This window comes from Stylophora pistillata, chromosome 1, assembly GCF_964205215.1.
Source record: "Stylophora pistillata chromosome 1, jaStyPist1.2, whole genome shotgun sequence".
Classification (NCBI taxonomy): domain Eukaryota; kingdom Metazoa; phylum Cnidaria; class Anthozoa; order Scleractinia; family Pocilloporidae; genus Stylophora; species Stylophora pistillata.
In genome coordinates, this window is record NC_142519.1 from 59,025,769 (window position 1) to 59,038,725 (window position 12,957).

Below are 12,957 nucleotides of genomic sequence, written 5' to 3' on the forward strand. Positions count from 1 at the left end.
CCGTTTTTTTTCTTTGAATATGTGCATAATTATTAGAACAATACCATATCATATTTAATGCAGAGTTCAGAAAATGCACTTTTTCTGGCTCATTGAATTATCGAATATATTGTCCCTCCTTAATTAAAAACAAAAAATTAACCGGTGCGCTTGTATGAAATATTAAAACTTTAATCACTAAGGTTTTAGTATATCGATGCGACGGCTTTTCGGTCTAGAAGCAAATTACAGTTCATGGAGCGCGATTAAAAGATATCGTGGTTAGGAATTAAATAATGATAGAAATGTTGTATTCAAATGTTTATTATTTTCATTACTGTAATAACAATAAAAGTTACGAAAGGGTCAGTAACACCTTGACTGTTTGAGGTTTGTTTTGGTTTAAATTCTGAGATATTTACAGAGAAAGAAGGTGTAATCAATGTCCCATTTCAACATCAGCTCATGATATTCATCCTATGCTGCACATAAAATAAAAGAGAACTTGAGGACTAAACTTTCTTTTCGTGGCCGAATATGTCCATAAAAACGAGCTTTCCAAAACAATGAATCGTTATGCATATGCTCACACGTTATTAACATAACCCATAATAATTTACTAGTTTCAATCCCCTCAACTAAAGCGGCGACGCGCCCTAGGTGCTTATCCATGTGAAAAAATAGGTTCAGTGCAATCGTCTATCCCATGTTCCAGGAAATATGTTATCACTATGTTGTAACGTTAAATGTATTTGTATTAAAAAAAAAAGTTGAAGCCAATATAATACTTCTATCATTGGTTTGAACTTAAGCTATCGTCGGTAAAGACCCTTTCCTCTAAGTCTCGGGCAGTAACTTTTTTAACAAGAAAAACCCATACTATACGCGGCATCCTATAAAGCTGGAAGAGAGATCTGAGAATATTTTAAAACACATTTTGGGATTCTTATTGAGTTTTATAATAATCTCTCCTCTCTATTGTTTTTTTTTTTGGTGGGGGAGTGGCGTGGGGAATTACCAGATACCTAACTAGATAAGTGGCAAAAGTCTTGAAACTTTTTCAATTGTTTTCTTTAACTGTCACTTAACTCTCCATTTCCCCATCTCAGTATTACTTGGTATTAAAAAGTGGTCAATAATTCCTTGCATCATTGTCTGGGGGGACTTTTAAATAACTTATTAGAGTTGAAATACAAGATGTCTTATTATACATAGTGGAGGGATGTCGACCACCTATAAGGAGAGACGGGGGATGTGCCAACTGTTCTTGGTAATCATTGTAGTTTCTTCATTATTGTCCCCCAAGGGCTTATTCTGTAGTTTACTATCATATTACTTACCAGGTCACCCTCTTATAGCTTCCCCCTCCCCCCCGTTTTGAAGACACTGAAAATAATTAACGTTTCCTTTATGAGCGCGCCTACAGCATGTCGCATCTTAGACGAGACGTTTTGTTTGTCAAACTAACAATGTTTCTTTCAACACCGCTAATATGTTTGTGACTCTTACCGTATGGAGTATAAATAAACAAGAAAAAATGCAAACTGGTCAAAGGCACAACTGCTGACTTTATAGCACAGATCATGTTTGAGAATTTTTCCCTAGTGACTTGAAATGAATGCACGTGTTCATAAGATTATTCTTCTTAAGATAATGATCTGGAGCAGCTGTATCCAGACGAGCTTTCTCGTACATTAATTTGTTGCTGTTTAAAGCCGTTCGATCTGAATCGAAGTGAGGGACTGCAAAAATATTTTCCAGGTATTTATTTCTTTTTTGATGTTTCTATATGCAAGGTAAGACGACAATTAAACTTTAGTAAAATATGACTCAAAATGAAACGAGCAAAGGGCGGCGCGGGTCTTAAAATTGTTCAGGACAAAGTGTTATTTTCGATTCGCATTCTCGATATTCAAACAAGGCAGTTATAAATTACTACATATGCAATCTTCCTTTCAAGGGCTGATAAAGAAATTCGTATTTACTCAAGTCTGTCATCAAATGCTGCGTTTAAGCCTTAAAAAAGGGAAATTAAGGCTTTAACAAACTTATTTTTTTCCCATATCATCTTTTACCGTCCCATATCATCTTTTAGTCACTGAGAGACAAGATGGCGGCTGGACGTGTGAAATTTCTACTTATCATCTCAGTATGGTTTCTCGCTCCTTCGTACGTTTTTGAGCTTGGTAAACAGTGCAACTTACACGTAAGAAAAATCAAGGTTCCTTTTGATGGAAATAGTATTACGCCATGGATTAAAGGGAGTACTTTGTACCGAAATTGGTTGACGATAAGACGTTCTGGTAACTACTTGAAGTCGAGAGTGAATTACTACGGCAACTGCTCAGCTACTTTTAACTTAGAGCTACTTCGCCTCTGTGGTGATATAAGCACTAATCCAGGGCCTCTGTATACAAAAAAATGTTCTGAGTGTGACCGGGTTGTGGCCCGAAATCATCGAGCAACTTGGTGTGATGACTGCTCTTCGTGGACTCACATCAAATGTAGCGGCGTACTACCTAAAGAGTATCTGCACATGATGTCCACTAACAACAATTCGAGAACCTGTAGGTCGTGCTTGGAACTGTTACATCAGCTTCCTTTTGCGAATACAAGTCTAAATTCTAGCGGCGTTTCTAACGCCGAGTCAACCTCAGAGGAAAACGATACAGTAATATCAGTTTGGACAAAGTTTGATAACATTGCTCGAAAGCACCGCGGAAACTTCAAGATCGGCCATATTAATGTAAACAGTGTTGGTGGTTTCAAATTCTATGAAATAAAAACTTGGCTACTCTCTGGAAGATTCGACGTTCTTGTTATTTCTGAAACCAAAATTGATGCAAGTTTCCCGGACAGTCAATTTCATATCGATGGCTATCGCTTATGTCGCAAGGATAGACGGGCCGGCGGCCGAGGATTAATGATTTATGTTAGAAGTGATGTTTACTTTATAACAGTGAGACAGCTCGAAGGAATGTCGCTTGAAAATTTGTCCACCTTTAAAACAGAGTTTATGGTTCTCAAAATCAAACTAGGAAAGGGCTGGATAACAGTTGTGGGTGTTTACAGACCTCCGTCTGTACCGAAATCTCGATGGATTAATGAACTCTCATCACTCTTTGAAGCAGTGGCGATGCTTTCAGATACTGTGTTTTATGCCGGGGATTTCAATGCGGATTTATTGGATCCAGACAAACCTCCAAAGGATGGTAGAAGCTTCTTAGACTTGTTGGATATTTTTTATCTTAATTGCTTAATTACCAAAGCCACTCGTAAGACCAAAACAACTGAGACACTAATCGATCTCATCCTGACTAATAACAAGACAAAGACTTTGACATCCGGTGTGGTGGATACTCAAATCAGTGATCATTCGCTGGTTTTTACTGTCTTGCGGTCTGTTGCGCCCAGATCGCGTTCAAGAAAAATATGTTTTCAACTGTACAATGACATATTGGAGGAGCATGCCCCTCTTAAACAGACCATTGTCAGGGGCAATCAAGTCCCATATATGAATGAACAATGGCGTAAGGCTATTAGACATCGAAATAAATTATGGCGGAAATTTACCAAAGATCGCACGGACACAAATTACAAACAGTATAAAATTCATCGCAATAAATGCACGTCACTACGAAGGAAAGCGATAAAAGAACACTTTTTGAAAAAGTCAACATGGTCTGAGAACCCGCGTGAGTTCTGGAATACGTACCGCCCATTCTTACATGGTAAAACTAAGCAGGCTAATGATATTATCCTTGAAGAAAATAATGTTGTCATTACTGAGAAGAATGCCGTTGCAGAGCTTTTTAATAATCACTTTATTCAAGTCGCTAACAGTGTTGCACGGATAAATGACAGTGACTATGGACAGGACTTCGAAAATCATCCTAGTATTTTGGCCATTTATGAACATTATAGGGACATCAATACGCCACTTTCTTTTGATTTTCACTGTACCAACGGTGTGCAGGTTGAAAAATTGCTTAAAGAAGTTAATGTGAGCAAGTCGAGTGGTCACGACATGATACCGCCGCGACTAATCAAAGCATCGGCAGCTGTGATAGCTGAGCCCATCGCTCATATGTTTAATGCCTCAATTGCTCAAGGTTGCTACGCGAGTGTATGGAAAATGGGGCAGGTGACACCGCTGTTTAAGAAGGGTGATGAATTTAAAAAAGAAAACTATAGGCCTGTCACAGTCCTACCTGTACTCAACAATATATATGAGAAGCTGCTAATAGCACAGCTGGGAGACGTTTATCAAGCGATTCTGTCGGATTCCATCAGCTCTTACAGAAGGTTCTACAGTTGCGAGACGGCGCTGCTAAAGTTAATTGAGGACTGGAGGGCTATGCTCGATAAAGGGGAATTAGTTGCGGTAGTCTCAATGGATCTTTCTAAGGCTTTCGATGTTATTCAACACAATCTACTTGTAGCAAAACTCAAAGCTTATGGTGTGGGAGAGAGAAGTTTAGCACTCTTCAAGGATTATTTTTCGGGGAGACAGCAGAGAGTCAAGATTGGGGACACCTTTTCCAGTTGGAAAGATGTTAAAAGAGGAGTTCCGCAAGATAGTGTTTTGGGGCCTGTGTTTTTTTAACATATTCATCAACGACTTGTTTTTCTCGGTTACGCAAGGTAAATTTCACGCATATGCGGACGATCATCAGTTATACTCTTCTGATGTCGACCCAGTAGCTCTAGAGAACTGTATTTGTCGGGAAGTGAGAGTTGCAAATAAGTGGTATCGCAGCAATGGAATGATTGTAAATGAGACAAAACACCAGGCTATAGTCTTGGGAAAAACAGGCCACTCCTTCTCTTTTCCATTAAAAAGATTCTTTGGATATATTTGGAATAAATATTGACAATAGGTTGCGTTTTGATAATTATATATCAACTATTTGTAAGAAGATAAATGGCCAGTTCAATGTAATGCTAAGATTTCGTAAACTTATCTCTAAAGATACTCTACTAAGATTGTATAAGGCTTTTATTATGCCACATTTTAACTATTGTTCGTCTGTATGGCACTTTTGTGGTGCACGTAGTACTGAGAAGATGGATACTTTAAACAAGCGAATTCTTAGAGTTATCTTGCAGGATTATAATTCTCCCTATGACTCTCTACTCAGCAAAGTTAACTCCAAATCTCTGTATAAAAGACGCCTTCAGACTTTCTTAATTATATTGTACAAGAGCTTGTTTTTTAACTGCTATCCAGGCTATCTAAAGAATATGTTTAGTTTCCGGTCTGTATCCTATAATCTACGCGGAAATTATATTTTGTCTCAACCGTTTACAAAAACTACTACTTATGGTCTTCACTCCTTTTCATATATGGCTTCAAAACTATGGAACTCTCTTCCGGACTCTTTTAGAACGTCTGACTTTTCTGATTTCAAGCGCAAGATTCTACAGTATGACTCTTTCTCATAGTTAAATTTTAGAATGTTACAATTTTACATTTTACATTTTACATTTTAGTAGTATTTAGAATTATACTTGTGACTCGAAGATACTAGCTTATTCTTTAGCTACTCCAAATTCGAGATTAAATAAAGTATATGTATGTATGTATGTATGTATGTATGTATGTATGTATGTATGGACCGTATTATTCAGTTTAAACTTTTTGAGATAACAGTAACAACATTATCAAGTTTTCATATCTCGTGAATCGTTCACAGCGACACTTTTATATTCTGGCGCGCCCAGAGAAGCAGAGAAACAAGAGAGGATAAACATCTTCTGAGGATTTATAGTCAGAGAAAATTCAACCACACAGGTAGGGAATTCGAAGAATTTCTTCATAACCCTTCCTATCTGGCGTAAGGACATTTTTGAATGGTAATGAATTGTTGTTTTTTTATGAAATATACTGAAAGATGATTCGGGAAGTTCCCTATAAAGCCTCGATTAGGCACAGGAGTGTCTTAAAAAAAAAACCATGACAATCTTCTTTGTGATTAAACTGCAAATTGTCGTTTTCAACTACTTTTTATGAGTTAAACAGCCCCGCATCTGTGATCTGTCATGGGATCCATAATATACAAGGCGCCTAGCCTAAGGAAAAATGCGTTATCCATCATTTTACGTTATTTAGTCAAATGCTTCAACCCCACTCAACACTCAAACTTAATTCCCCCCAGTCCATCAGCTGATAACAGGAAGATGGCGTCCAAAAGAACAAACAAACAAACAAAAAAAAAAAACATAAAGAGGTTTGGCGGAGAAATGCACCGAAGCTCATCAAGACAAAACTTCGATTGCATTTTGACACATTTTTTTTGAGTTGTCGTTCGCTACAACTACTTTTTGCATCTAATTGCCAGTATGTACATCACTGGTCTTGAAATCGCCTGTCTTTTCAGGACATGATTTAACTATTTCGCTCTTGTTTTTTGTCCATTAATCAAGACGAGCAAGTCAAACAAGAGCAGCATGGCGATTATTAAGTTGGAATTGAAGAACGATTTAACCAGGAAAGTACATAATGATCTCATTATATCAGTATGAGAGCGATTTTCGCAGTAACGAACACTACTCAAGCAGTAGTGAAAATAAGGCCTGAAAAGAATTCAGGCCTGTACCGCACTCCACATGTATGAATTTCATATATTCACAAACGTTGATCTCATCATAATCATTACAATTATTATTATCATTTTTTTTATTTACAACGTTTATATCAATATCAAGATCATTGAATACATTCAGACAATTGTATTACAGTTTCAAAAATCGTTTCTGCCCTGCTTTGTTCTTACATGAAGAGGCTTATTCACTCATTTATTTTTCTGTGTTCTTAGTGCAGCAAGGAGCTGAAATGATGGAAATTCGGGCTTTGGCAATGCCACCTCAGGAAAGAGGTTCTTGATAACTCCTCTATTTCTGTTCGTTGAACAATAACATAAAGTTAAATACCGTAACGATTCATTCTGATAGTGTTATTGTGATCTCTTAACTTTTTTCCTTTCAACATCTTTTAGAAGAAGATCACGAAGGAGAAGATAACATGGAAGAAGATGATCTGGAATATGATACAAAATTGTAATCATTGGTCGATGAAAGGATATAAAGCTAACAAAAGCCAGATCCTAAACTTTTTAGATCTAACCAGTAATTATATATTCCTACTTATGTTTCATTGTGATTATATCAGTCACGAGACTTCGATATCACGAGCCAGGATAACACGTGTAGCTCATAGAACTGTTAATTCTAGTAACCTGCTCGCCGTATAACTCACTGAAATTGCTAGGTAAGGTTATCTGAATATCAGGACTAAAAATTTAGCAATAGATTTATCCCTGACATCTAACAAGATATTTCTTGTTGTAGTACACCATTGAACAACAGAGAGCAGTATGTTGGATTATTTAACTATGGGTTCATGCTTTAGCGTGCACTATCGAGTTATGGAGCACGCGGGAAGTTTGGAGAGCACGAAAGAAGCGTAAGAGTTGCCAGAGGCGATAGCCGAGGGCAACTCTAGCTTCTTGAGTGCTCTCCAAACTTCCCACGTGCTCCATAACTCGATAGTGCACAGCTGAAAGCATGAACCAATTGTTTTAGAACATAGCCGGTGGAATTGTGCATCAAATGCGACGCGAAAAACGGACAACAATATCAGTTGAAGCGAATCGTGACGGCGCTGATGCCGAGTCTCCTTTTCCTTTGTTTTTCTCTTTTTCTGCCTCATTTAAGAACTCTAGCCCATGGGAAAAGGTCGAAACATTGTCTTCGTTTTCGGACTAGCAGGCCGAGTTTCTGTTTGTATCCATTATTGTCGCGAAATGTATTATTTTTCCCCGCACTAGCAATGGCCGCTCGCGCGAAAAAAAAATTTCTGGCGAAGTCGGATTGGCTGACGCTATCAGCGTGCACTATCGGGATTTTGAGCACGCTTACGTATAATGAATTTGATTGCGCGACTCTGCTAGCTATGTTCTAATAAATCTTAGCAAGCCTCTCAATACTTTATATCTCTGTCGGGTAAATACGATGATCTTGAGAAGACCTCTAGCGTGAGTAGGGCTACCCTAGAGAATCCTTATTTAAGCCATGTATAGGGGACAGACCGTAATATTACGGCAAAGAAAATAAACCATCCACTAAGTGTATCTTCTGCGTCGTTAAAACCGCTGGGAACTAATTATGAACAACATATATAGCCTCCGTTTATTTACTCCAAATATTATTGTTGATCTTGTGATTTACTTAATCAATTACTATTAATATTGCAGCCAAAAATTTTAGGTAGGATATTTCAATTGTCGAGGATGGAAAAGTAGAAAGAAAGTAGCGGTGCAGCTGATACAACGAAGTAAACTAACTATTTTGCAATAAGATTATTCACATTACCTATTGTCTTTAAAATCAGTAAAAGCTATTAAAAATCAATATCAATGATACATGATCTGTTTTTTGTGTTTTACCGAACAAGATAAAAAGTGAAAGGGAGAAAAATATCATGTATGATGTAGGAAAATCTTATACATACATACATACATACACTTTATTGATGCTCCCTAAGTGGGCTTTTCAGCTCAATAGAATAAAAAATACAAATATATAAATTAATTGAGAATGTAAATACAATAATATTATAATTACAAAATATATATCAATAATATAATAAATCAACTTAATAAAACATTTGCAAGATGACGTCTAAAATTCCTGGGGCATTTTAAGGACTTAATGTTATCATTCAAGGAGTTCCAGAGTTTGGCTCCTCTGAAAGCAAAGGAGCGCTGCCCTGTTGACAGGCGACATAAAGGTATATCCAAAGCACCAGATGATCGAGTTTGTCTATTATGGACTTGAGAACGTGATTTAAACATATCAGCAAGATAGTCTGGAACAAGCTTGCTAATACATTTGTGCATCATAGTAGCGTCATTTAGAATGAGTTTCTCTCTAATAGGAAGCCATTTCAACGATCGCAACCCATCCGAAATATGGTCATACTTTTTTAGTCCCAGAATAATTCGCCCAGCAAAGTTTTGGACTTTTTGTAACTTGTCAATATTGCTGCTGCTGGTATTACTCCAGACAGTTGAACAATATTGGAGTTTACTGAAGACAAATGAATTTATTACTAACAGAAGTGTTTTCCTATCCAGGAGGTGCTTGATTCTGTTAATTTGGTACAATTTAAAAAGGCATTTAGAGGCAATCTCAGTGATATGTTGGTTATAACTGAGGTGTGTGTCGAGAAGAACACCCAAGTCCTTAACGACAGGCACAGGTGTTATTTCCTTGTCAAAAAGTGTTATACTGAATGATGACAGTTTCTTTAAAAGTTGTGGTACTCCAACAGCTAGAACCTTAGTTTTGTCCGGATTAATCAATAGAGAGTTTTTACAGCACCACTGAGATATTCTCGTAAGATCTTCGTTTAAGGCGAGGATGGACGTGGGTAATTCGGCAGGTGAAAAGGACAAATACAATTTACAATCATCAACATAGGAGGCGGATAGACAACGTTTAGGAACAGAAAGGAGGTCGTTAACATAGATTGTAAACAAAACCGGACCTAAAATAGAGCCTTGCGGAACTCCGAACTGAAGTGGGAGTACTTTAGAAACTGCGTCACCAATTCGAACGCACTGTTGTCGGTTAGAAAGGTAACTCTGAAACCAATTCAACGCACCCTGGGAAAAATCGAGATTTTGTAGCTTGGATAACAAGATGTCGTGTCGAATACTGTCAAATACTTTAGACATATCTAATAAGACCATGATGGAAACTTTCTTGTTATCCATAGCCTGGAGCAACTGATCTGTAACGTACAACAGAGCTGTTTCTGTTGAGGAAATCTTGAGGGTAATTCAAAAGCTCTTTTCTTGTCTATCGAAAATTTTCCCTGCAATTGTTCAAACCGTGGCTTAAAGAAAAGAAAAAATAACCTGGTTGGCCTGTCAAACCCTGATCCCAATTTTTATGAAAAATTCACTTAAGTTGTCAATGCTGAACAAATTGCCACCTCGACCATACGATGCCAGCAACGCCACCCCACCTCCTCCCCCCCCCCCCGCCTCCCCAAACGTAGTAAACGATCATTTAAATATGTTCCCTTCCTATCTATTTTTTCTGACAATCCTAAAAAAATGATAAAAAGATCAATAATGAAAAAAAAAAAAATTGCAGCTAACTTTTCTTGGTTAGCTCACTAAACGTCTCTTAGTTAGGAAAATAACTTAACGGAAGTCGATGGAGGTCTAGCTTTCTAAAGAGAGAAAAGGAGGCTATATAAGATTTGAAGTTTAATTTACATAACACATTGCGATCTAGATATATATTTCATTTATTATCATCAACAAAATGTGGTTAAAAAGGAGGCTTAAAATATATTCCTGATGTAAATGAATTCATTTAAATAGATATCACTGAATATGATATATTTGGACTCAAATTAACGATATTGGGTTTTGAACAATTTTGGCCAAATAAAACACCCAGCAAGATGATAAAACGATGAATATTTCTTTTTAAACCAGTATCAAAAGAACACCAATAGGTGTAGAGGTAATAACTTAAAACGTCCTTCTTAAAACAAAACAGCGTTTTGTTTTATTGAAGACTAAACTAACCTATCCTGTCTGATTGCAGGAAACCAATAAGTTTAAGGTGGCTCGTACCAGTTTCCTCGCGCGGGGAACAGGTCACTCTTGCGTGACGCGCGCGAGAGAAACGTGCGAAAGAAGCTCGAGATCAAAAGATGAAAATTCAAAACAAAGATGGCGGCGCGTGGGATTTTTTCTACTTTTGTGAGAAGTTTACCTAAGAGCTTGTATTTGATGTGTCGAGCGGCCACTATGAATGCAGAAGATAGAAAAAAAGATAATGAAGACGATTTTCGGAGAAGTAAAGGTTGCTTCACTTCACATTTAAAAGAAATATTCAACCGATATGAAATCTTGCGACGGCGAAAAAAGAAGAACTCAAGTGAAGGATAATCTACCTGAAGTGGAAGAAGACTTTGAAACTTCAAGGAAAATAATATGATATAGCCAGAAGTCATGTGTAGGATTTCTAAGATGAGCTCGGGAGGCTGTCTTTGACGGCTGTTTAATGATTTTCTTAGCAGTAAACGTCTATAAACATCAGATCGTAGGTGCTCGCGCGAGCACACGCAATTGTCAGCTGTAGCTAAAACAGATCATGAGCAAATGTCGATCTTATAGAATCCAGATTTTTAAAACGCGCGTGGAAATTGCTAAACTCACGAAAGCTATTGCATGAAAACAAGTCCTGTGACCCCTTCTTTTTATTGTTCCAATGTGATAATAACGTCGAAAGGAATCATCAGAAAAAAAACTACAAAATTCTACGGAAGGAAATTTGTGATGTGTGAAAATTGTCCTTTTTGTAGATTTTCTGAAATTCCGCTCCGTATAATTTTTTAAAAATCTTTATGCATTTTCCTTTTCAAGTGCCAAAAGCAATCACTGAAAAAAATCAGGGGGTCACCGGGTTAGTTTTCGAAATATTTAAGCCACAAGCTAAAGAATGCGTCTGAATAAGCCTATGAAAGCGTTGCCATGGAAACTGCTAGTGACGAAATGACATTTATTTTTGGAGAACCAATGATTATGTAATTCAACCCCGTAAAAGTGTTCAACTGGCCTTGGTCAGTCTTTCTGTTGTATTCTTTCAAAGTTACAAACCATCAAAAAGATGAAAACCGGTACGAGCCACCTTAAGTTCTATTTAGTTGTGTGTGTTATTACTTGAAAATTTCCTATTCGATGTTAGCAACTGAACCGTGCGTACTGCAGGAATGGAATATAGTTTTTTATCTTTTAATTTAATGGACAATTTTCAATATATAATAGAAAATATTTTTGTTTTATTTGCATAATAGTTATGTAAGCGGGTGTTTTCTACTTTTTATTTTGAATATTAGATGATAACTTTAGAAATCATTTTGACATGGCGAAAAACTGCAAAGAAATAAACGTCTTTTGAAATACCAACCAACCTCTTAGCGAATGACACGACGAATTTTTTTAATTCTGATCCGTTTTAATTTCCTTTCATTACTGCTTTACAGGGTTATTTCTTAGTGCTTGTGACACTAGGTATGGCCCACTTACACTTTCATTTCGCTCTCAAGCACCTTCAAGTCATTATTTTGTCTCGCTTTGTATGAGCTTTGTATTAGGATCATATGTAGGGCCAAAAAATTTGAATTCCATATTATGCATTTGATGAACTCGTTCCACCTAAAGTCTTATGCTCTGATGAACACAAGAATTTTATTTACTACATATTTAACAACACTTGCGCTACTTGGCATATTATATTCGCATCTTTGGTATGAAAAAGTTATTACAAATAGGGAAAAAACATAGGCCGCGCTCCTCCCGGTGAGACGGGACTCGATAGAGCGGCGGAAATCGAGCTTAAGTGAAAACTTATCCAATAGCAAAATCTATACTATACGGTGTATTTAATAAAGCTGAGAGACACAACTGAACAACGGTTAGCTGAATATTGACTCTCGTTGAGTTATGATAATTTCTTCCCTCTGATAATTCATATCGGAGCGGGGAGGGGAGGAGAGGGGAGGGGGATGGGGGCTGCGAAATTCCTGGTTTCACCACCTTTGTAGCCTTGGGGCACATTCTGTGATCTCCTGTCAAGCCACTTTCTGAAACTTGCCCTTTTCAAGGAGAGGGGTTGACTTATTCGAGCGCTTGCAACTCGTTACATTTTGTAAAACGTAAGAGTAAACATTTTTGGTTTTTATTTGAAAAGCTGGTTATGTGTTGGTGACTCATGTCGATGATATTTATTAAAGTGCAAAATTGGTTGAAGGCATAATTGCTGACGTTTTATGGACAGCTGATTAAGAATGTCGTACATAGTGACTTGACTTGAATGGAAGGCTTGTTCATAAGAATATTCATTTTAAGATGATCTGGAACAGCTGTATGCAGGCGAACTTTCTATATATGA

The 12,957-nt window shown here is 37.2% G+C and overlaps 2 protein-coding genes and 1 long non-coding RNA gene across 3 annotated transcripts in view; 2 read left to right on the forward strand and 1 right to left on the reverse strand.

Annotated features, from left to right (window-relative positions):
* LOC148743408 (G protein-coupled receptor GRL101-like) overlaps window positions 1–12,957 on the reverse strand; it is a 169,644-nt gene that overhangs the window by 48,339 nt on the left and 108,348 nt on the right. The window lies entirely within an intron of this gene.
* LOC148743413 (uncharacterized) lies at window positions 1,647–8,402 on the forward strand. The gene is made up of 4 exons (XR_015989170.1): window positions 1,647–1,740; window positions 5,676–5,773; window positions 6,406–6,857; window positions 6,978–8,402. It is a non-coding gene; the product is annotated as an uncharacterized LOC148743413 (long non-coding RNA).
* Window positions 2,072–5,619, forward strand: LOC148743414 (uncharacterized). The gene has a single exon (XM_088726309.1). It carries the CDS (start codon window positions 2,090–2,092, stop codon window positions 4,583–4,585), a length of 2,496 nt encoding a protein of 831 aa, XP_088582435.1. The 5' UTR covers window positions 2,072–2,089; the 3' UTR covers window positions 4,586–5,619.